Source organism: Rutidosis leptorrhynchoides, chromosome 2 (genome assembly GCF_046630445.1).
Source record: "Rutidosis leptorrhynchoides isolate AG116_Rl617_1_P2 chromosome 2, CSIRO_AGI_Rlap_v1, whole genome shotgun sequence".
Taxonomy (NCBI): domain Eukaryota; kingdom Viridiplantae; phylum Streptophyta; class Magnoliopsida; order Asterales; family Asteraceae; genus Rutidosis; species Rutidosis leptorrhynchoides.
The window spans coordinates 519562359-519586499 of NC_092334.1; the positions used below are offsets into that span (position 1 = coordinate 519562359).

The 24141-nt window shown below is 34.9% G+C and overlaps 1 protein-coding gene across 1 annotated transcript; it reads right to left on the bottom strand.

The window, feature by feature from the left end:
- Positions 1–938: 938 nt before the first annotated feature.
- On the bottom strand, positions 939–4854 carry LOC139892875 (probable protein phosphatase 2C 33). The gene is made up of 5 exons (XM_071876000.1): positions 4385–4854; positions 2984–3337; positions 2771–2888; positions 1829–2052; positions 939–1698 (listed from the first exon to the last, which is right to left on the bottom strand). The coding sequence occupies exons 1-5, from the start codon at positions 4631–4633 to the stop codon at positions 1213–1215; spliced, it is 1431 nt and encodes a 476-aa protein (XP_071732101.1). The 5' UTR covers positions 4634–4854; the 3' UTR covers positions 939–1212.
- Positions 4855–24141: the final 19287 nt, after the last annotated feature.

Below are 24141 nucleotides of genomic sequence, written 5' to 3' on the forward strand. Positions count from 1 at the left end.
AGTGTAATTATGTCGGATACTAAACAACAAAAGTAATTACCATCCACACACAATAGTATTGTTGCAGCATAGATATAGATATATGATACAAAAACCAAATGATCAAATAAATGGAAACTCTGATATAACATATTATTTGAATTTGATTAACAAATGACTTTAACTTTAACAAAACAAAAAATTAAAAACAGGAAATAAAGTATACCCATGGACTGGTTTTACAAAATTATCAATTAGTTTGTACAATAAAGATGGGCGGGGTGGGGTACTCTTTGTATATGTATCATATGGTGTTTCTTTTTAACTACTTATATGTGTGTATTTTGTTGTGTGTGTTTTTTTTTTTACTTGTGTCTTTATCGTGTTAAAAAGGATTTTGAACAAGACAAATAATGGCGCACCTACCCCTTGTTGTATGCACGTATGCGTTTATATTTCAATGTTCAAGTATATATCAAAGATTGTTGCTAAAATAGAGTTGTTATTCAGTTGATTAATTTTGTCCTGAGCGCTTTGTTATGAAATAAATTGTCGTACATTATGCTTAACATTGTCATAGTTCAGGGTTATGCTTACAGGGTGATGTGGTACAGATGACACGAATATAGACCCGCTCATGAAATAGGGTAGCTGAAGGTTGCTTTGTTCCCTTGCCATCCAAAATGTTGGTTGTGTTATCACAATTTACAGCATAAAAACTGCACAAAACAGGACAGAAATAGCCTAAAATCTGCACGAAAACAACCCAGAATCTGCCCAAAAATAGTGAAAAACTGCAGAGCGCGCCCATAGAAGTTACAGTTGAACTCATATATGTGGGACGCGTGGCTCATTAATTTGAGATCTATATGGATGGTAAACAACAAGAGTAATTACCATCCACACACAACAGTATTGTTGCAGCATAGACATAGATATATGATAATAAAACCAAATGATAAAATAAATCGAAACTCTGATATAACATATTATTTGAATTTGATTAACAAATGACTTAACTTTAACAAAACAAAAAATGAAAAACAGGAAATAAAGTATACCCATGGACTGGTTTACAAAATTATCACTTTGCCTCAACACTCTAATACAGTCAAGGCTTGCTTTTGTTCTTTTTCCCTTTCATTGTTTGTTTGGAATGTTTTGTTTTGTATTCTTTAAATAAAAAAACCATAAATATGAAATATGACAAGCGAAATTCAAAACTTGCCCAGATCAATCGGTCTTTTTCTGCTGCATCGTTTGTTTATCCGCCTCCTCAGGCACGAACCGCGGCAAAGTTAACAATGTGTTGACACGGGACACGCCTTCAAGGGCAGACCAGTCTATTCCACCTTCTGCATTCACGTCCTGATCGTCATTTAGGTCGTCATCCGCCACGTCATCTGCCACGTCGTCATCTGCATCGGTTACGTCTCCTGGCAATCTGTCACTGGCTCGGACAGTATCACTAGGTTTCAAGGAAACCGGCTCGTTTTTCTCAAAGGTGATGGTTAAATCAGTGGTGGAAGCAGTAGATACATTGTTTGCTTGCGGGGTAAGAAAAAGGCAGACGACAGCACAATCGTCAACTTTAGAAGTTGGATACTTGTACTTCCATGCACGTACTGCTGACTGGACTACGTCTCGTGCAGCGCAAGAACGTGTTTCAGCTGACGCTACAATGTCCACCACGTCCTTGTTTGTCAGCACATCCCAAATCTATCATTTCATTAAGTTGTAGATATCAGATAATCACATTTTCAAAGGTTTGACATCTGTTTAACGAAAGAAACTAATCCGTATCCAAACGCTTCTTTAAAACGATTGAAAATGATGATAATATTCATACCCCGTCAGTTGCCAAGACGACAAAAAGGTCATTTTCGGTTAAATGTCGATAAAAGATATCTGGGACTGAGATGAGACCAAAATCCTTAAGGCAAAAGTCCCCAAAAGCACGAGCCATAGCTAGACCAGGAGAATCATTATTAGGCAGCCAAACTCTCGACACACCGGGTTCATCTTGAAGGGCGAAAACACGCCCTTTGCATTTACGAATCCGCTCTGCTTCAGCTGGAACATCGGGTTCATATTGTTAGCTACCAAACAACAAAAAAAGTGTGACAAAGTGATAAACATTTATTATTTCTATAAAAATAGCCCATAGGTTGGTTTTCATCAATAAACCTAATCAATAACGCAACGTGCACAAAGGTACAAAATTTGTTAACACAATCTGAGCAGATTTTTTCGTATTATATGATGGGATGTTTAAGCACAAGTTTCATATGTTTTTAACGATAATACTAAAATATAAAGTAAGACTTGACATTCGGGACGGGTAACAAAATTTAGGTTAGTTAGGTTGAATAGCACAAACACATGTGATTCCTAAAAGCAAGCCATTTATCTTCTAATTTGAATATCATACGGTTGAGTTATATAATTGTATGTCATAAACTACGCGAGTAAGTGAGTAGGGTTAGATGGCCACTTACACCTTACCCGTTTACAGATTTCAAAAAATAGAAAGTGTTGACTCGTTGGCTGAACCGAACCAAAACAGTTTGAACCCGCTTAAAGATTATGACATATTCAACTTACCCAACCTGTCTGACCCGTCCATTTTGCTACTTTTAGTTATATTGACCCATTTATAAACAATTCAATCAAAATTGCCATCTCTAGTTTTATACATTTCTTCTCTATAAACCTTGTATTCCATCCTAATTATTCCATTTCCATTAAAAATTAATAAAAAAAAAAAAAAAAAAAGAATAAAACAAGGAACCTGGAAGATTTGGTTTTAGATCCACAGTCAGCTGAACAGCAATAAGAGAATTGGTTTTATCTCTTGTGCACAATATAGCTCTAGAGTCACCAACATTCCCAATTATAAGATCCTGACCCTAAAAAACATCAAAACAATTCACATTCATTATCACATCAAAACCCTGCAATCACGGGTCATTAAAAAATATATAAAAATTTTCAATCCTGTAACCTGTTTGATCAAGGTTACAGCTGTGGTCCCACTACAAAAACAGTCGATATTAGCATACATCCGTAGTTCCCTGTCCATTACTTTAAAAGCCTTCATAAATAAGTCCTTTAGTGCCTGCAATTTCTCAGGATTTTTACTGATTTCAAGGTCTGAAAAAACCTCACAAGCAATCGGGGTTTCTTCATTAAAGGTGACCTCACGAATGACATCACCACTACCCTGTTTATTTACTTCCCAATTTGCACTGAGCTTTAACGGAAGGGAGTCTCTAACTCTCTTAGCAACCATGTGACCATAAGGACCATGACCGTCAAACACACCACAGAAGACCGTGTCTGTTCTCGACCCGAAATTCTGAAAAGTAAGATAAAAATATAACCAACATCAAAGAAATAGACCACTTGATCAAATTTGTCGCGACTCTTTAACAAGAAAAACAGATAACAAACAGCTGTTACTTGAACTACTGTAGGTGTGGGTTTTTAACCACCAACCGTGAAATAAAAATATCATATGATCAGTTCATTAAGGGGATAACTTTGCAATAATCAATTTCACACTAGCTACAACAAAACTAAATATCAGACAATAAGATCAGACTAATTTTTTAACCCTCCTTTAACCTAATTTACTACTAGATAAGTACCTATATTTACACAAAAAAATGTCATATTATTAATAAATTTTTAGCTAAGTCAGTGTCTTGACGATCGCTTGACAATTTGATTGTTTGATTATCACAAGTTAACTTAGATGATCCAGATATCCTCTTAAACTAGTGTAACATTAAAAGTAACAGTACCCAATCCTCCAAGGGTGGGGAACGAAGGAGGTAAGATGTAGACACGCACGAATCCACCCGAGGATTTAAAGACTACTTCTAGAAAGATCATAACTTCGATTATATAATACTTCACTCTTAAAACAAAAATCCAAACACCAGCTAAAACATGAAATAGGCTATAATCATTTTGTACGTAAGGGGGATTGAAAAAATGCATACCCAAACACTTTCAAAGAGCATAATCAACATACTAGTCTACTCTTTCTCGAGTTTTTCTTTTGACAGAAAGGAAAGGAAACAGACAGATTAAAAAATAATAGTGATTCTCGAGTTTTTATTTTAAGCGGAAAGGATAAGAGAGTAGAAGATTAGAAAGGATAGTATAGTTATATTTTGTTAACAACACTCTCCGCCCATTTTTGAGCGGATTAGGAAGGATAGTAAAACACTCTCATCCCCTTTCTTTTCCACTCCTTTCAGCTGAAAAAAGAACTCGAGAATACAAAGGCACAAACATCACAAAGTTTTAAAGCGGAACTACATACAATTCCAATAAAATGTACACTAATATCATGAAGCAAAATAACCGTAATAAAACAAAAGTCCAAGAATCAAACCTCCCAAACAATCATGGCATCTTGATTAGTACCCTTTTTCCCTTGTTGAGTAAATAGTGAAGCAACTTCACTCGAACCATTCAGAAACATCCTCCCTGGAATCCTATGAAGATGATCTTCCCTCTGCGTATTAAACGATGAGCTTCTAGATGTTTTCTTTTTCAAATTTTTCCTTTTCTTACCATAATTAGGTGTTGTTGGGGAGCTTGGGTGAGGGCTCCTGCTTTCTCCTGATAAGCAGGACCCCATCCTTAGGGCCCTGACAATACTTAATAAGCACTCCAGGCCCCCCGCCGCACAACCTAACTCCCTGCGGTTTTCGGTTAACGAATCCGTCACAAATTCTCTTTCACGAACACGAAATAAAATTCGTGTTTGCCTTTATTTTCTATATCTCACCAATTCACCACCCTCATGGATATCACCACAAATCACAAATTTCATCAACAATTCGTCTAACCTAATCATATGATTCCACCACAATAATTCACAGATTTTATTAACACTAATTACATAATTTCCTCCACCAAAACTCCCTAACAATAATATAAAAATGTAATCATATGCATTTCAGATCAGACGAACATCATAACAGAACCGTAATACATAAACAATATCTGCTTAGATATCTATATCTATATATAAGTAGATACAAATTAGGGTTTCGAATCAATATAACATGAAAATAACAGATCGGAACAACCAAATTACATAAAATCGAGTAAAAATTGAAAGAAGTGTGTGTATATGTATGTGATTAATAATAATAACTAACAATTTTAATTTTAATTATATATTATATATTAATAATTAAGAATTAAGAATATTAATATAACGTAGATCAAACAATAGAGATATAGAGAGAGCTGGCAGAAACTAAATAACGAAAATTGGAAATTAATTGGCGGTAGAATGCAGACAGAATAGAACGGGAGTGTGAATGTATATATATATATATATATATATATATATATATATATATATATATATATATATATATATATATATATAATCTGTATCGATATACATGTACGTCTATATCTATATATGTGTGTCTTTGATTTAATGAGTGGTTAAATTAAATGAAAATGATATAAAGTAAGTTATATATTTGTGGATTACATTACACTACATTATCATTTTTAATTAATTTAATTTTATCATCAATATATTATAATTATAATTAATTAATTATAATCATAATTATTATTATTATTATTATTACTACACCATATTATTATTATTAATTGTTATTATTATTATTATATAATTATTATTATAATGTGAATTTTTTTCATTAATATATATATATATATATATATATATATATATATATATATATATATATATATATATATATATATATATATATTATAATTATTATAATGTGAATTTACATTAATATATTTATATTTCATGTGATTTTTTCATATAAAAGTTTTCTAATGATAGTTCGTAAACATGTTTAAAATATTGAAGTATAAAGGTTAACTATTAATGTTATGGTGATAGTTACTTAATTGTATAATTCTTTTATGAACGTCATTATTTTATACGAGTTCTGCCATTAGAAAATTCTAGGGAGTATTATATTTCAAAGTAATATAATTTAAATAAAGTATATTGTTATTTCTCTTTATAATTATAAAAATATATATAATAAATGATTTTATTTTGGATATTCGAGGATGTGGACTGTTAATAAATGATAAATTGAGGAAAGATTCAAAAAAGGGGAGATATAACAGCAAAAGAAATGAGAAGACTACGGATAGTCATAAAAAAATTAAAAAAATAATAATAATTAGTTATTTAAATATGGGGATGATTCTCACACACCAATTGAGTATTATTAGAAGAGTAAAAGGTTAAAATAGGTGTGTGAGGATCAAAAAAGTGTGTGTAAGAATCATCCCCTTTAAATATAGACCGTGTCTTGTGGACTTTAGATGGATCTGTATTATATCCTAATCCATATGTTTATCCTCTTGTTTTTCCCATTTTTATTTTTATTATTATTTGATTTGATTTGATTGTTAAGACATGTATATCCTCAATTTAAACGTTTAAAATTACACACCTCCCTTATTAAAACACCTCAATTTGATTATAACCTAATACCATTAAATAGCACATATAGAGACCATTATATCATTTTCTTTAGTTTTCATTCTTTATTCTTTCATGGGAATTAAATATTTAATATTTAAATTTAAATTTTCATTTAGTTTGAAGAATTACTTTATGGAATGTGTCAAAAAAAATTAAAATGTGATAACTGTTGAAAAAAAAAATTAATGACACCCTAAAAGCTATCATTGAATTTACTGTATGTATTAGTTAGTGGTACCTTAATTGGTTGAGAATAATTATTGCATAAAGTGGTTGATTATAAGTATATACAAATAATGATGAATGTCTTTAATTTTTTATTTTTTTCTTTTGAACGGCATTCATGTGAAATTGAAATCATACTGAAAAAAATATTGTCAGTTGAAAAAAAAATGAAAAAAACTTCCTCTTCGGCCGTCGGCCTTTGACGACGGTCCGAAGGAACTCCCGTCGTTTATCTTCTTGTTGTTTATTTCTTTTTTCATCTAGTTCTTTTTTTATATGTATGTTTCTTTGAAATCGATTGTTTTAATAGTGTCTTTAGGTGGTTTAAGGTCATGGAGGGGTGTTTCTTCGAGTGGAGTCAATTTTGATGGTCATCCGGTGGTTTTTACGTGGCCACTCATGGTTGTTAATTTCTGTTGACCGCTTTATATTCTAGATCGAGGTGTGCGAATAGTGTTAGGTCGTTTCAGGTGGTGATTTTCAGACACTCATAACTTGTTTCGAGTTGTGGTTTCGAGTGATTTTTTGGTGGTTTCAGGGTGGAAGTATTAAGTGATGGTTATTGGTATAGACATCGGTATCAGTCTTAAATCGAGTTTGTGACTGATGGTATTCGTGTATTATGATGTTGTTGATTTTGCTCGCGGATTTTCAAATGCCTCTATCTTTAAAGAATATTACAGTGCCACATCTCAGACTATGCTTTTAAACTTTCCTTCATCAGCAATATTAATAAGAGTGTTTCATTTTAGCTTATTATTGTTGCTTACTCGTTAACAGAAGCAACCATTTAATCTTAAATACAATATGGTTTCGAGGAGTAGTTATGGTGGTTTCAGATTGTGGTGTTAGTGGTGATTATTAGTGGATAGTATTGGTGTTTTCGGGTTGTTTATGCCTTTTCAAGTGATTGTAGGTCGTGAAGTCAAAGGTGGTCGGGTTCAAGGTGTGAGATTTGTATGGTTGTGATCAAGGTGTAGGATCATTTTAATTAGAGGATTATATTTGTAACATTAATTTGGTGCTTTTGTTTCGTTTAGATGATTATTTGGCAGGTTACTTTATTATATACCTATATCTAAAAGGTAAAGTGGAAATGAATAGTACTATTCTTTTTTCAATTTCCACAAACTTAACCCCCTAACTTACATTAAAATACAAATCGAACCCCCACTTTATATGTATATTTTTTCCCAAATTTCACAAGCTTAACCCCCTAACTTTTATTAAAATACAAATCGAACTCCCACTTTACTAACTTTTTTTTACTAATATTCAATTTTCACAAACTTAACCCCCTAACTTTTATTAAAATACAAATCGAACCCCCACTTTATACGTAAATTTTTTTCAAATTTCACAAACTTAACCCACTAACTTTTATTAAAATACAAATCGAACCCCCACTTTACTAACTTTTTTTTTAAAATAAAACCCGAACGCTAAAAGAAGCAACTTTCACAAAAGAACAACCCTTCAATGTTATGTCGAAAAAATTCTTTTTTACAAAATTGATCAAGACTTTTTTTTTAACTCGCATTCAAAACGGAGCCCCCGGCGCGAAGCGAGGGCTCCACAACTAGTTAATGCTAATTTCTTGTGATTCAATGGTTCGTGTGTTTATTCATGGATATTGGTTGTAATTTTACGGTAGTAGTTTTTTCTCTGGTGATATTTCTACATTTCACAATACTACCACTTGGTTAGATTGCGTGATTGATATTGTTTGGTTTAAGGTTTTGACGGAATTTGTTGTAGTTTCGTTTTCTTGGTCGTGGTTGGCTCTTCTAATGTCTACATGCTTGTGTGATGTGGAGTTGGTTGAGGGGGTTGATCAAGCATAAAATGGTCTAGGGGGTTCGGTTCATGAAAGATTAACAATAAAGGGGGATTTAAGGGTTTCTTGAGTTTAACTTTTCGGTCCGGAGTAACGTGAATAACGCTCATACGAGATGATGATCTCAGAAAGGGTGGCTAAACGTAGCCCACCATCATTCGGGTTAGCCGGAATTGATGGCTCGAGGGCGATGTTAGGATTTATGTTATATAAACGTTACATGGAATCGCAAAGTGTACTAAAGAGCTATTCTGGTCACGCAGGTTAGCTAGAGTGATTCTTTGGTTAAGTGAGAAATGATTCCGAAGTGATGCCCATTTCTTGCTTAAGTTACATCTATTTATACATGTGAGCTTTTGTCCTTTAGTGCCACGTAGGGGGACAAAAGGACATGTAAATGCCACGTCGTTTCATCTTTGTCCTTTTATTCCAAAAAGCTGTAAAAATGCTGCCATTATTTTAGTGTTGTCCCCTTTATCCCCTGCTGCCCTTTCCTGGTCAGTACGCCACACCAGGATCGGATTGTCATGCCACAGGGTGTCCTTTCTGCTTTAGTGTCGCTTCAGTACATTTCTAGCCTCGTTCATGTCACTTAGGTGGTGCGCCGTTTAAACTGCGTGACCAACATCGCGGGTATGTTATTAAGGCACAATCAGATGGCGTGTAGGCAAGCGTATGGACAAGGTCATGCGCGATTATATAGGGCGAGGCGCGCCATTATGATGTTGCGCAATGCGCATCATTAGGGTTGGTTCTTAAATTGTAGAATGGTAGTATTATATGTGGTGTGGATTAGTGTACTTTCAATATTTTCAATCGAGTTGTAAGGTCTTTAGCATATGAGGTGTTGATCATTGAGTTGTGTTTGTTGGTTATCGCGTATGATTGTTGTAATCATTAACTTCATTATAGTTTTATTTAAGATTATAAAATTATTGCCTTAAAAAATGAAATTAATAATAAATTCCTACATAGATATTTAAACAATGAAAAAAATTAGTGACAACCCTTAAGATTGTTTTTTAGGAATAAATTGTACAAAAAATAAGTGGTACTTTTTGTTAGTTAATTGTAGGGATGATGGTTATTTCAATTCAGTAAGCTTGATAGATTTCTTGTAATGAAAAATTTCATTCAACAATGGCCAAATGTTAACGTAACTACTCTTGATAAAAAGCATACGGATCATTGCCCTTAATTCTTCAAAACGGAAACACCGACTTTGGCCCGAAACCGGTTAAAGTATTCGACGAATGGCTTAATCAGAAAGATTCTTTTCATGTGGTAAAATTAGCATGGTCAACTTCTGTTAACAGCTACAGACCCGACATTGTTTTTCGCGAAAAATTAAAAATTGTGAAACAAGAGTTGCGAAAGTGATACTCTACATCACATGGTAAGTTATGTGTTGAAATAGAGGATCTCACGAACGTAGTTAATGAATGGGAAAAGAAAGCCGAATTAACAGACCTCAACGACAAAAACCACGAACAATGGATGAAAGATCGAGAGTTGCTTGCCCAAAAAGAAAAAATGCAGCTGGAGATGCTCAAACAAAAAGCTAGATACAAATGGGCCTTAGAAGGAGACGAAAACAGCAAATTCTTCCATTCCTATTGTCACGACCCTACTTTTTCCGTTATCTTTTTTCGTTAATTATTTAACGACCGTTAACTGTTAGTGTGCCACATCATTTCTATGACCTATATTATTATTTTTGTAATAATATATATATAATAATTATTATGTGTTATATGAATATATGTATTCATATTTTAATTTATACGTTTCTACGTCTCGCGGATTTCCATCCGGCGAATCTTTTCGGTTTTTAAACCAACGGTCGAGCTTTCGGGATTTTTAAATCCTAATTATTTAAATATGATATTTTAAGGTCATATTACTATTAGGTGTATTTATATTTATTTTTCGTCGCGCGTTTGTTATTTTTCCGGATTTTTAATCGCGTAAGCGTGTTTTCGCGTTTCGGGTTTCGTTCGGGATTTCGGGCCACAAGGATTTATCATTTAAGAAAGTTGGCCCACCATGGGGCCCACCCCATCCCAAATTCGGCCGAACCCCATGAGGGGGGAGTGCCATTCCCTTATTTTCTTTTTTTTTTTCATTTACACTTCACCTTAATTTCCCTAAAAACCTAATTGCACCAAAATTCTCTCAATTCCTCCTCTTCCTCCCTCTTTGGCCGTCGCCCACCACCACTATAATCATCATCATCTTTTTTTTTTTTAAAGCTTGGATCAAGAGATCATCTACATAAACGTGTTCTCCTCTTCGTTCTCTACGCGATTACATACTCTGATTCTCGATTTGGGTATAAACCCTAACCCTAGAACTTTTCATTTTTATTTATATTTCTGTATTTTGAGTTTATATTATTAGTATGATGTATATTAGTTGTTGTAATGTTGTTTGGATGCGTAGAATTACTCGTTTGCATATGTTTTCGGTTTGTAAATTTTGGACAGCAGTTTGATTCGTGTTTTCTGACTTTGTAACTGATATGAATGTTAAAATAAAGTACATAAATGAGTTCCTCTCATCAAGACATTAATTTTAGACTCCGGATTCATGTCGTTTCGATTCCCGGAGCCCTAGATATGCTTAATTTGATTTTTGTTAAAGATTGAAAGGTGTTCTTGGCATGAACAAGGTTGGGTCCGACTTTGTGACCATCCTTGGTGTCTTTAGGGTGTTTCATTTGGTTAGGACTGATAGTGAGACGAATTTTCATGTTCGGGTCACCTAAATCTGAGCCACGGTTCACCCGTTGTGCCCGAATTACTGTTTTGAGTAAATTGATTTTCCCAAGTGTGGTCATGGCTGATATCCACGACCTAGGGACTGTTCTTAGAGTGTTCTTGAGTTCATAATTGTGTTGGGTGGTTTGAGTAGGCGGAAATGCATATGTGGCTCGCCCGAAACCGACACCCGGGGCTCAAGATACGACCCGATGAACTTTTAAACTTAAAACTTATGGTTAATGATTAAACTTATGTTAAAATTAATGGATTTCATTATTAATTAATTACTTATGATAAAAGAAGTAATTATTATTATTTAAAACTTATGATATAAATATTTATTATATCATTTAATTATTAATTATGATTTAATTAACATTTTAGTTAAACTTATGATTAATAATACTTTTATTATTAAAGGAAAATACTTATGATAAGTATTAAATTTGTTTTTGAGAAATTATAAAAAAACTTATAATAAAGATTAAATAATTATTTAATTGTTATAAGACTTAATTATTATTTAATTATGATTTAATTATTAAATACTTATGATTTAATAATTTTAATTAGAAACTTATGATATAATTAATAATTCTTTATTAATTAAAAATACTTATGATATAATTTAAAAATTATTATTATTAATAATACTTATATTATGATTAGTATTTAATTAATTTATTTAAATACTTATGTCGTACTAATTGTAACATTTCAACTTAATTAATGTTGACTATGTTTGACCAAGGTTGACTTTTGAGTTGACTTTCGGTTGACTTTGACTTTCAATTGACTTCTGTTGACTTTCTAAATAAGGAAAATTTCCAAAAATAGAAACTTTCCAAAAATAGGAACTTTCCAAAAATAGAAACTTTCCAAAAATAGAAACTTTCCAAAAATAGAAACTTTCCTAAAATAGAAAACTTTCTAAAAATGGAAACCTGCTAAAAATAGAAACTTTCTAAAAATAGAAAGTGTGTGTCCTTATGCTGTTCCAATCAAACCGATGCTTGCTGAGTAATGTTCTATGCCTACTTGCAACATGTACAATAGCTATCATACTAAGACTTGGCCTAAGTTAGTTATTTATTTCGACCTGCTTTATTTATAGGTCGGCGTTGTGATCTTTCTTGATCACTTTACTTTACTTGCTGTTCGCTTGTTTGTGAGATTTCTTCAGTTGCTATTAAGGTGAGTTATAGTCCCGTTTTTATATACTTTTCAAAGTATACTTTTTGGGATGTGATTACATGCATTTTTATTTACGTTTAGACACAAGTAACAGTTAAATTTAATTATTCATTGTGAGTTGGACAAAAATATTCCCTAGTCTGGTAACTGTAATCATTGGTTTCTACCGGTGAACGCGAATCCTACGGATAGATCTATCGGGTTTGACAACCCCATTTCGAGCTAGTCGCGCTAGCAATTTATAATCAGAATGTTTAGTACTTCGTAATTTGTTGTAGATACACTGTCCAAGTGTATATTTTTATTGTGTTTGGCAAGGGTAAATAAAGGGTTAAGTGGTTACCAGGTGGCTCATTGATAATGGAATAATGTTTAATGTTTTCTAACATTTTTAAATCTTGTGGTCTAAAGTTTACTTATTTATTTAAACCTATAATTCACTCAACCTTTGTGTTGACAGTTTACTTGCATGTTTTCACAGGTACTTGAGTTATTTGATGCTTCCGCTGTCGTTAGAAGAGTCTGCATGCATTTGGGCAGATTTTATGAAACTATTTATGAAACTTAAGTTTGCATTCTATTTTGGATAATTTAAATTGTGGGTTTGTTGGCAATGTTTTGTGTCAACTTTTGGTTCATTACTATGGTTGGTTGATTTTAAACTACTTAATTGGGTTTGTTTCCTTTTTGGGCAACATTTTGAAATAAAAGAATGCAACTTTGTTTATTTAATTCATTTAAGTCCGATCAAGCTATGGGACCAACTGACGGATCCGTTAAGTGTTATGACGGGGTCGCCAAATGTGGTATCAGAGCTCTGGTTGTAGGTAACTAGGCGGTCTTAATGTGGTCAACCCGTGGTTTTTAGGGTGCATTAGAGTCTAGTCTACAGCCTGACCTTTTTGCTATAGCATTATTATGCATTTCATTTCGTATAAGTTATATTATTAGCTTTCATATCTTTTTAGTATGTGGTTTGCGGTTTTGCTGTTTGCAGATGTTGACTTCGAGCGATAACTCTGTTGCTGCTCCTGCTCCACCGTCTCCTGCTAGACGCCGTGCTAATCAACCAGAGATCGATGATCCTGTTCATTACTATTTTTCTACCATTACTCATATGAACCGGGCTTATAATGAGGTGACACGTATTAACGCCCTTAGTGATTGTTTGCGCACCTTGCCACATAATGAAGTTATGGACGAGATCCGTGCCGACATGGGTAACTTTATCACTTTCAAGCATAGGGTTGAGGATGCGAACCGTAAGCGTGATCGAGAAGTTAATGCTAAGTTCGAGGCTCTCGAGAGCACTGTTCGTGTGTTGAAGGAAGAGTTGGATGTTGTGAAAGGGAAGTTGCGTAAGTATGAGGATCCTGCTGAGACTCATGCTGGACCAGCTTATCACACCGCTCTAAGCGAATGTGATGTGATTATTCATATTGATTATCTATTTCATCAGACTTAATGTCCTTTTTATACATACATTTTGGGTTATGTACGGCGTTTTGCCGAGGATTTTATTAAGATTTTGTTATGGGATATTTTTTCATTATGTATGGATGGTTATTTTTATGACATCTATTATCATGTTTTATTTCTGATATTATGGCTCTTGGCATGTTATATTATGCGTAATATATGTTCATGTATGTTAGGTGCTATATATGTTGTATGATGTTATCATAAAATATGTATGCATGTGATGGTTATTTCTATAACAATCATAACTGTCATGTTATTACTCATAGTGTTAGTTGACTAATATCTTAATGGTTAGTCTTTTCGTGTTTTGATCTATTCCTTTATGACACTAGTATTATTCTTGGTACTAACGGATGTGTTATTCTATTTTGAAGATCATGCCTCCAAGGGAGTCCACTGAAGCGCGTATGCAACGCCTGATCAATGAAGGAATTGCTGCTGCTATGGCAGCAAATGCTAATGTTAACGCCAATGTGAACAACAACGTGGGATGCTCCCACAAAACTTTTATGGCTGGTCGACCCCAAGAATTCAGTGGTACGGAAGGACCAATAGGGCTTACTCATTGGTTTGAGAAAATCGAATCTATTTTCAGGGTCAGTCGGGTCCGTGAAGAGGACAAAGTTAGTTTCGCTAGTTGCACTCTCAAGGATAGTGCCTTGACATGGTGGAACAATCTGGTTAGTAGTTTGGGAAGCGATGTAGCTTATGGTTTGGCCTGGAATGATTTTAAGGAAAGATTGATCACCCGCTATTGACCTCGGGGTGAGCTTAAGAAGCTAGAGGTTGAGCTCAAGAATTTGAAAATGCATGGCACCGAGTTAGATGCCTATGAACGAAGGTTTTTCGAGTTAACTTTGCTGTGTCCTAGGGTTTATGCGGATGAGGACCGCAAAATTTAGGCTTACATTGATGGTTTGTCCGAGAAGATTGAACACGGGGTTGAGTCCAGTGAACCCCAGACTATTGAGGCAGCTATGTCTATGGCCCACAAACTTAATGACAAGGTGTTGAGAAGAAGCAAGACTACAGTTGTTGAAAGTAGTGAGGAGGTTGTCAAGAAGGCTGATAATGGGAAACGAAAGTGGGATAACAACCGCAATCAAAACCAGGGTCAGCAGAAGAAACAGGATACCTCAGGTGCTAATAACAGAAATCAGCGTGTGTGTCCTCGTTGCTATAAAGCTCATGATGGTTACTGCCCAGTTACTTGTAAGAGGTGCTCTAAGCAAGGGCACATTGCTAAAGATTGTACAGTGCTTTTGCCGGGGTCTGCTACTCCCGCGACTGGTGGTAATAATAATAATGTTGGTAATAGAGGTGGTAACGGTAACGGTAATGGGAAATCGAATAATGGAGGTAATCCAAGGGTTTGTTATGAGTGTGGGAAGCCGGGGCATTTCCGAGATGCTTGTCCCAACAAGAAGACTGCAGAGACTGCACGCGGCCGAGCGTTCAACATTAATGCTAAGGATGCGGAGGAAGATCCTAAGCTTGTTACTGGTACGTTCTCAGTCAACGATTTATCAGTTTATGTGTTATTTGATTCAGGGGCTGATTTAAGTTTCGTGTCGAGTAAATTAAGTCCGAGAATCAAAACGCCGTTAACTCTCTTAGACAATACTTATGTTGTTGAAGTAGCTAATGGTAAGGAACTTACTGCTAAGACTGTACATCGTAAGTGTAACATTAATCTGGGTGGTAGGGATTTCGAGATAGATTTGATACCGATTGAACTTGGTAGTTTTGATATTGTTATTGGTATGGATTGGTTGTCTGCAAACCGTGCTGAGATCGTGTGTTATGATAAGGCTATTCGTATTACTGATGTGATTGGAGAGCCACTGATGGTCTTTGGAGATAAGAAATGCACACAGTTAAACCTTATTAGCTGTATGAAAGTTCGTAAACATCTCCGCAAAGGCTGTCATGCTATCCTTGCTCATGTTGTTGATCCTAGTAAGGAAGTAAAGAACGTTGATGACGTTCATATTGTTAGGGATTTTCCCGAGGTGTTTCCCGATGACTTACCTGGCCTTCTGCCGCAACGCGCGGTAGAATTTCAGATTGATCTTGTTCCCGGCGCTGCTCCTGTAGCACGTGCTCCTTATCGTCTTGCGCCTTCTGAACTTCAAGAATTGTCAAGTCAACTCCGTGAGTTGTTAGACAAAGGTTTTATTCGTCCTAGTTCATCCCCTTGGGGAGCTCCTGTTCTGTTTGTTAAGAAGAAGGATGGTTCTTTTAGTTTATGCATTGATTATCGTGAACTGAATAAGCTCACTGTTAAAAATCGTTATCCTCTTCCGAGAATTGATGATCTGTTCGATCAGCTTCAGGGTTCTTCTGTTTATTCAAAAATTTATCTTCGTTCTGGCTATCATCAGTTGCGTGTTAAAGAATCTGATGTTTCAAAAACTGCTTTTTGCACCCGTTACGGTCACTTTGAATTTCTTGTTATGCCGTTCGGATTGACAAATGCACCTGCTGTGTTCATGGACCTCATGAACCGTGTGTGTAGACCCTATCTGGACAAGTTCGTTATTGTTTTCATCGACGACATCCTTATCTATTCTAAGAGTGATGAAGAGCACGAAGAACACTTGAAGTTAGTGCTTGATCTATTGAGAAAAGAAGAGTTGTACGCTAAGTTCTCTAAGTGTGCTTTTTGGTTAAGAGAAGTTCAGTTCCTTGGTCATATTGTTAGTAAACAGGGAATACAAGTTGATCCTGCTAAAATTGAGGCGATTGAAAAGTGGGAAACCCCGAAAACTCCTACTCAGATTCGTCAGTTCTTAGGGTTGGCAGGTTACTATAGAAGGTTCATACAAGATTTCTCTCGTATCGCGAAACCTCTGACTGCTTTAACGCATAAAGGGAAGAAGTACGAGTGGAAGGATGAACAAGAGACTGCTTTTCAGATTTTAAAGAAGAAGTTGACTACCGCTCCGATATTGTCACTACCTGAGGGTAATGATGATTTTGTTGTTTATTGTGACGCTTCGCGTCAAGGCTTTGGTTGTGTTTTGATGCAACGAAAGAAAGTTATTTCGTACGCATCACGTCAGTTGAAGATTCACGAGCAGAACTATACAACTCATGATTTAGAGTTGGGGGCCGTTGTTTTTGCACTTAAGATTTGGAGACATTATTTGTATGGGGTCAAGAGTACTGTGTACACAGATCACAAAAGTCTTCAACATATCCTCGATCAGAAACAGTTGAACATGAGACAACGAAGATGGATTGAGACGTTGAACGATTACGATTGTGAACTTTTGTATCATCCGGGTAAGGCCAATGTGGTGGCGGATGCGTTGAGTCGTAAAGAAAGGGCTGAACCTCGCAGGTTTAGGGCCTTGAATATGACAATTAGAACAAACCTCGCAAGGCAGATTCTTGAGGCACAACAAGAAGCCTTAAAGGAAGAGAATTTTGCGAAAGAGAACGTAAGAGGTATGGCTAAGAAATTTGAGATTCGAGCACATGGTACTAGGTACTTTGTAGGACGTCTTTGGGTTCCGAAGTTTGGTGAACTGCGACAACTTGTTTTGGATGAGGCTCATAAGTCTAGGTACTCTATTCATCCTGGTTCAGGAAAGATGTATCATGATCTTAAGGAGCTGTATTGGTGGCCAAATTTGAAAGGTGATGTGGCTACGTATGTGGCTAAGTGTTTGACCTGTGCTAAGGTTAAAGCTGAACATCAAAAACCGTCTGGACTGTTGGTACAACCCGAGATTCCCGAGTGGAAGTGGGAAGGAATTACAATGAATTTTATTACTAAGTTACCGAGAGTTGCGGGTGGCTATGACACTATCTGGGTGATTGTAGATCGACTCACTAAGTCGGCTCACTTTTTGCCAATCAGGGAAACAGATTCAATGGAGAAGCTCACTCGTTTGTACTTGAAGGAGATTGTTTCTAGGCATGGTGTTCCTGTATCCATTATTTCGGACCGAGACAGTCGTTTTGTATCGAGGTTTTGGCGATCTTTACAGGAAGCCTTGGGAACTAGATTAGATATGAGCACCGCTTATCATCCTCAAACGGATGGTCAAAGTGAGAGGACCATTCAGACATTAGAAGATATGTTGCGAGCTTGTGTGATTGATTTTGGGAATGGGTGGGATAAGTATTTGCCGTTAGCTGAGTTTTCTTATAACAACAGTTATCACGCAAGTATTAAAGCCGCACTGTTTGAAGCTTTGTACGGTAGGAAATGTAGGTCTCCTATTTGTTGGAATGAGGTTGGGGATGCTCAACTTGCAGCTCCAGAGATTATTCACGAGACTACTGAGAAGATTGTGCAAATTAAAGAAAGGTTGAGAACTGCTAGAAGTCGGCAAAAGAGTTATGCCGACAAAGGAAGGAAAGATGTTGAATTTCAAGTTGGTGATCGTGTTATGTTAAAAGTTTCGCCTTGGAAGGGTGTTATTCGTTTTGGTAAAAGAGGGAAGTTAAGTCCTCGTTTCGTGGGACCGTTTGAGATCATTGAAAGAGTTGGACCGGTGGCTTATCGTTTGAAGTTGCCACAAGAACTCAGTGCCGTTCACGATGTTTTCCATATTTCGAAATTAAAGAAGTGTTTGGCTGAATTTGATCAGACTATTCCTTTGGAGGAACTTCAAGTTGACAAGCAATTGCATTTTATTGAGGAGCCAGTTGAGATCATGGACCGAGAGGTTAAGACTCTTAAACAGAGCAGAATTCCTATTGTTCGGGTCCGATGGAACGCTAGACGCGGTCCCGAGTTCACTTGGGAGCGTGAAGACCAAATGAAGCAGAAGTACCCGCATTTGTTCTCAGATGCCGAGTCAACCCCTGCGCCTGCTTAAATTTCGGGACGAAATTTCCGTAACGGGGAGGTACTGTCACGACCCTACTTTTTCAGTTATCTTTTTCCGTTAATTATTTAACGACCGTTAACTGTTAGTGTGCCACGTCATTTCTATGACCTATATTATTATTTTTGTAATAATATATATATATAATAATTATTATGTGTTATATGAATATATGTATTCATATTTTAATTTATACGTTTCTACGTCTCGCGGATTTCCATCCGGCGAATCTTTTCGGTTTTTAAACCAACGGTCGAGCTTTCGGGATTTTTAAATCCTAATTATTTAAATATGATATTTTAAGGTCATATTACTATTAGGTGTATTTATATTTATTTTTCGTCGCGCGTTTGTTATTTTTCCGGATTTTTTATCGCGTAAGCGTGTTTTCGCGTTTCGGGTTTCGTTCGGGCTTTCGGGCCACAAGGATTTATCATTTAAGAAAGTTGGCCCACCATGGGGCCCACCCCATCCCAAATTCGGCCGAACCCCATGAGGGGGGAGTGCCATTCCCTTATTTTCTTTTTTTTTTCATTTACACTTCACCTTAATTTCCCTAAAAACCTAATTGCACCAAAATTCTCTCAATTCCTCCTCTCCCTCCCTCTTTGGCCGTCGCCCACCACCACTATAATCATCATCATCTTTTTTTTAAAGCTTGGATCAAGAGATCATCTACATAAACGTGTTTTCCTCTTCGTTCTCTACGCGATTACATACTCTGATTCTCGATTTGGGTATAAACCCTAACCCTAGAACTTTTCATTTTTATTTATATTTCTGTATTTTGAGTTTATATTATTAGTATGATGTATATTAGTTGTTGTAATGTTGTTTGGATGCGTAGAATTACTCGTTTGCATATGTTTTCGGTTTGTAAATTTTGGACAGCAGTTTGATTCGTGTTTTCTGACTTTGTAACTGATATGAATGTTAAAATAAAGTACATAAATGAGTTCCTCTCATCAAGACATTAATTTTAGACTCCGGATTCATGTCGTTTCGATTCCCGGAGCCCTAGATATGCTTAATTTGATTTTTGTTAAAGATTGAAAGGTGTTCTTGGCATGAAAAAGGTTGAGTCCGACTTTGTGACCATCTTTGGTGTCTTTAGGGTGTTTCATTTGGTTAGGACTGATGGTGAGACGAATTTTCATGTTCGGGTCACCTAAATCTGAGCCACGGTTCACCCGTTGTGCCCGAATTACTGTTTTGAGTAAATTGATTTTCCCAAGTGTGGTCCTGGCTGATATCCATGACCTAGGGACTGTTCTTGGAGTGTTCTTGAGTTCATAATTGTGTTGGGTGGTTTGAGTAGGCAAAAATGCATATGTGGCTCGCCCGAAACCGACACCCGGGGCTCAAGATACGACCCGATGAACTTTTAAACTTAAAACTTATGGTTAATGATTAAACTTATGTTAAAATTAATGGATTTCATTATTAATTAATTACTTATGATAAAAGAAGTAATTATTATTATTTAAAACTTATGATATAAATATTTATTATATCATTTAATTATTAATTATGATTTAATTAACATTTTAATTAAACTTATGATTAATAATACTTTTATTATTAAAGGAAAATACTTATGATAAGTATTAAATTTGTTTTTGAGAAATTATAAAAAAACTTATAATAAAGATTAAATAATTATTTAATTGTTATAAGACTTAATTATTATTTAATTATGATTTAATTATTAAATACTTATGATTTAATAATTTTAATTAGAAACTTATGATATAATTAATAATTCTTTATTAATTAAAAATACTTATGATATAATTTAAAAATTATTATTATTAATAATACTTATATTATGATTAGTATTTAATTAATTTATTTAAATACTTATGTCGTACTAATTGTAACATTTCAACTTAATTAATGTTGACTATGTTTGACCAAGGTTGACTTTTGAGTTGACTTTCGGTTGACTTTGACTTTCAGTTGACTTCTGTTGACTTTCTAAATAAGGAAACTTTCCAAAAATAGAAACTTTCCAAAAATAGGAACTTTCCAAAAATAGAAACTTTCCAAAAATAGAAACTTTCCTAAAATAGAAAACTTTCCAAAAATGGAAACCTGCTAAAAATAGAGACTTTCTAAAAATAGAAAGTGTGTGTCCTTATGCTATTCCAATCAAACCGATGCTTGCTGAGTAATGTTCTATGCCTACTTGCAACATGTACAATAGCTATCATACTAAGACTTGGCCTAAGTTAGTTATTTATTTCGACCTGCTTTATTTATAGGTCGGCGTTGTGATCTTTCTTGATCACTTTACTTTACTTGCTGTTCGCTTGTTTGTGAGATTTCTTCAGTTGCTATTAAGGTGAGTTATAGTCCCGTTTTTATATACTTTTCAAAGTATACTTTTTGGGATGTGATTACATGCATTTTTATTTACGTTTAGACACAAGTAACAGTTAAATTTAATTATTCATTGTGAGTTGGACAAAAATATTCCCTAGTCTGGTAACTGTAATCATTGGTTTCTACCGGTGAACGCGAATCCTACGGATAGATCTATCTGGTTTGACAACCCCATTTCGAGCTAGTCGCGCTAGCAATTTATAATCGGAATGTTTAGTACTTCATAATTTGTTGTAGATACACTGTCCAAGTGTATATTTTTATTGTGTTTGGCAAGGGTAAATAAAGGGTTAAGTGGTTACCAGGTGGCTCATTGATAATGGAATAATGTTTAATGTTTTCTAACATTTTTAAATCTTGTGGTCTAAAGTTTACTTATTTATTTAAACCTATAATTCACTCAACCTTTGTGTTGACAGTTTACTTGCATGTTTTCACAGGTACTTGAGTTATTTGATGCTTCCGCTGTCGTTAGAAGAGTCTGCATGCATTTGGGCAGATTTTATGAAACTATTTATGAAACTTAAGTTTGCATTCTATTTTGGATAATTTAAATTGTGGGTTTGTTGGCAATGTTTTGTGTCAACTTTTGGTTCATTACTATGGTTGGTTGATTTTAAACTACTTAATTGGGTTTGTTTCCTTTTTGGGCAACATTTTGAAATAAAAGAATGCAACTTTGTTTATTTAATTCATTTAAGTCCGATCAAGCTATGGGACCAACTGACGGATCCGTTAAGTGTTATGACGGGGTCGTCAAACCTATATTCGTTGGCGGCACCAGAAAAACAATATTCATGGAATTAACGTGGCAGGGGTATGGACTACTAACCCTTCTAAAATAAAATATGAAGCTTTTAATTTTTTTCAGGGACTTTTTGAGAAGCAAAATTCCGAAGGGTGGCTGCTCAATAATTGGGATGGTTTGAAATTAGAAGACCACATGTCCGCTATTTTAGAAGCCATTTTTACAGAATCCGAAGTTCTTGATGCAATCAAAGGTTGCTGAAAAAATAAAGCTCCTGGTCCAGACGGTTTCAATATCCTTTTGTATACAAAATTTTGGGACATCATTAAAGAAGTTTTTCTAAAAGCTATCAATTGGTTTTGGGAAACAGGGCAAATTTCCAACGGTTGCAATGCTTCCTTCATCACACTTATCCCAAAGGTAAAGGACCCTCTCAACTTTTCCAACTATCGTCCTATTAGCCTCATCGGTAGCTATTATAAAATCCTTTAAAAAATTCTTGCAAATAGAATCAGAAAAAATTATTCCGAGGCTAATAGGCGATGAACAAACCGCCTTTATTTCCAATAGGTACATTTTAGACGGGGTTTTAATTGCACTTGAAACTATCGATGATCTTAAATCTAGAAATCAAAAGAGTTTTATATTTAAAGTTGATTTTGAAAAGGCTTTTGATTGTCTAGATTGGAATTTCCATAGTTCAATCATGGAATCAATGGGGTTTGGGGCTAGATGGATTAAATGGATACAATCATGCTTACATTCGACCTCCATTTCAGTTTTAATTAATGGATCCCCCACCGACCAATTCTTTCCCACGAGAGGAGTTAGGCAAGGAGACCCACTCTCACCCTTTCTTTTCATTATTGCGAGTGAAGCTTTAAATCATCTTCTAAAAGTAGCTTCTAATAAAAATCTAACAAATGGGGTCAAGGTTGGCAATGATAACATTGTCGTTTCCCACTTGCAATACGCGAACAACACTATCATTTTTGGTTCTTATAATAAAAGTGAAGTTAGAAACGTTTTAAAAATCCTTAAATGCTTTGAAGAACTTTCGGGTCTTAAAATAAATCTTAGTAAAAGTTGCGTTTATGGAATTGACACGACAAATGTTGAATGAAATAATATTGCTTCATGGTTCGGGTGTAAAGAAGGTTCCTTTCCTTTTAATTATCTCGGTCTTCCAATCGGCACGAATCTTAAAAATCATAATAATTGGGAACCTATTTTCGAAAATTTAAAAAATGGCTATCCGATTGAAAAGCTAAATCAATTTTATATGGCGCAAGACTAACTCTAATAAAAGCGGTACTTAGTTATCTCCCTCAATACTACTTCTCCCTTTTTAGGGCTCCGTAAGTGTCATAAAATCTCTTGAAAGTATGCGACGTGATTTTTTTTAGGGCGGGTCCTTTGATGAAAAAAAATGGCTTGGGTCAAATGGTATCAAATCCTTTTACCTTACGAGTTCAGTGGTCTAAATGTCAATTCTTTAAAACTAACAAATCTCTCTTTACTTGCAAAATGGTGGTGGCAATTTCTTACTAACGAAAACACTTTTTGGGTGCGCATTATAAAAAGTATTTACGGTTCAAACGGGGGTTTGGGTTGTTCATGTACACCTCCCGAAAACAAATTAAAAAAGTTCACGGGTCGCACTTGGTACAATATTATCAAAATCGAAGACACCCTAATCAAGTTAGGGTGTAATCTTTCTAATATGTTTGTTAAAGATGTAGGTAGCTGTAACGACCCGACTTTTTTCGACTTACTTTTGTGCTTGTTACTTTCACGAAACTGCGTATTTGTGCGTACTGTGTTGGTTTATAATCTGGGATCTTATTTCATGTTAATTACTTTCGTTAATACCATACAACGTGCCATTAAGTACTTAGTTACTTATCTTTATCCCCGAATGATTTTATGACCGTTAGTGTCACTTGACGTTTAGAACGAGCTATATGTTTTGGTACACGTTTAACTTTTGTCGTAATTGGAATATTACAACTACGTAATACTAATTGTTATTTCCTAATAACAATTACTTGGGTTTTTAGTTGCTTAATTACGCTTAGTAATTTACTTATGCTCACTAGTTAGTCTTGTTGGACTTTCTACCTTGTTGGACTTTAGCCCACCCTACTCTAGCTAATAGACCATTTAAT

What these genes read in the sequence shown, in the direction of transcription:
- LOC139892875 (XM_071876000.1), bottom strand. Translation starts at nt 4,633, where the DNA reads ATGGGGTCCTGCTTATCAGGAGAAAGCAGGAGCCCTCACCCAAGCTCC. An exon ending in ATGCCATGATTGTTTGGGAG is followed by an intron (nt 3,338 to 4,384) that starts GTTTGATTCTTG and finishes CTTACTTTTCAG; the next exon opens with AATTTCGGGTCGAGAACAGA. An exon ending in TCGTCTTGGCAACTGACGGG is followed by an intron (nt 1,699 to 1,828) that starts GTATGAATATTA and finishes ATGAAATGATAG; the next exon opens with ATTTGGGATGTGCTGACAAA.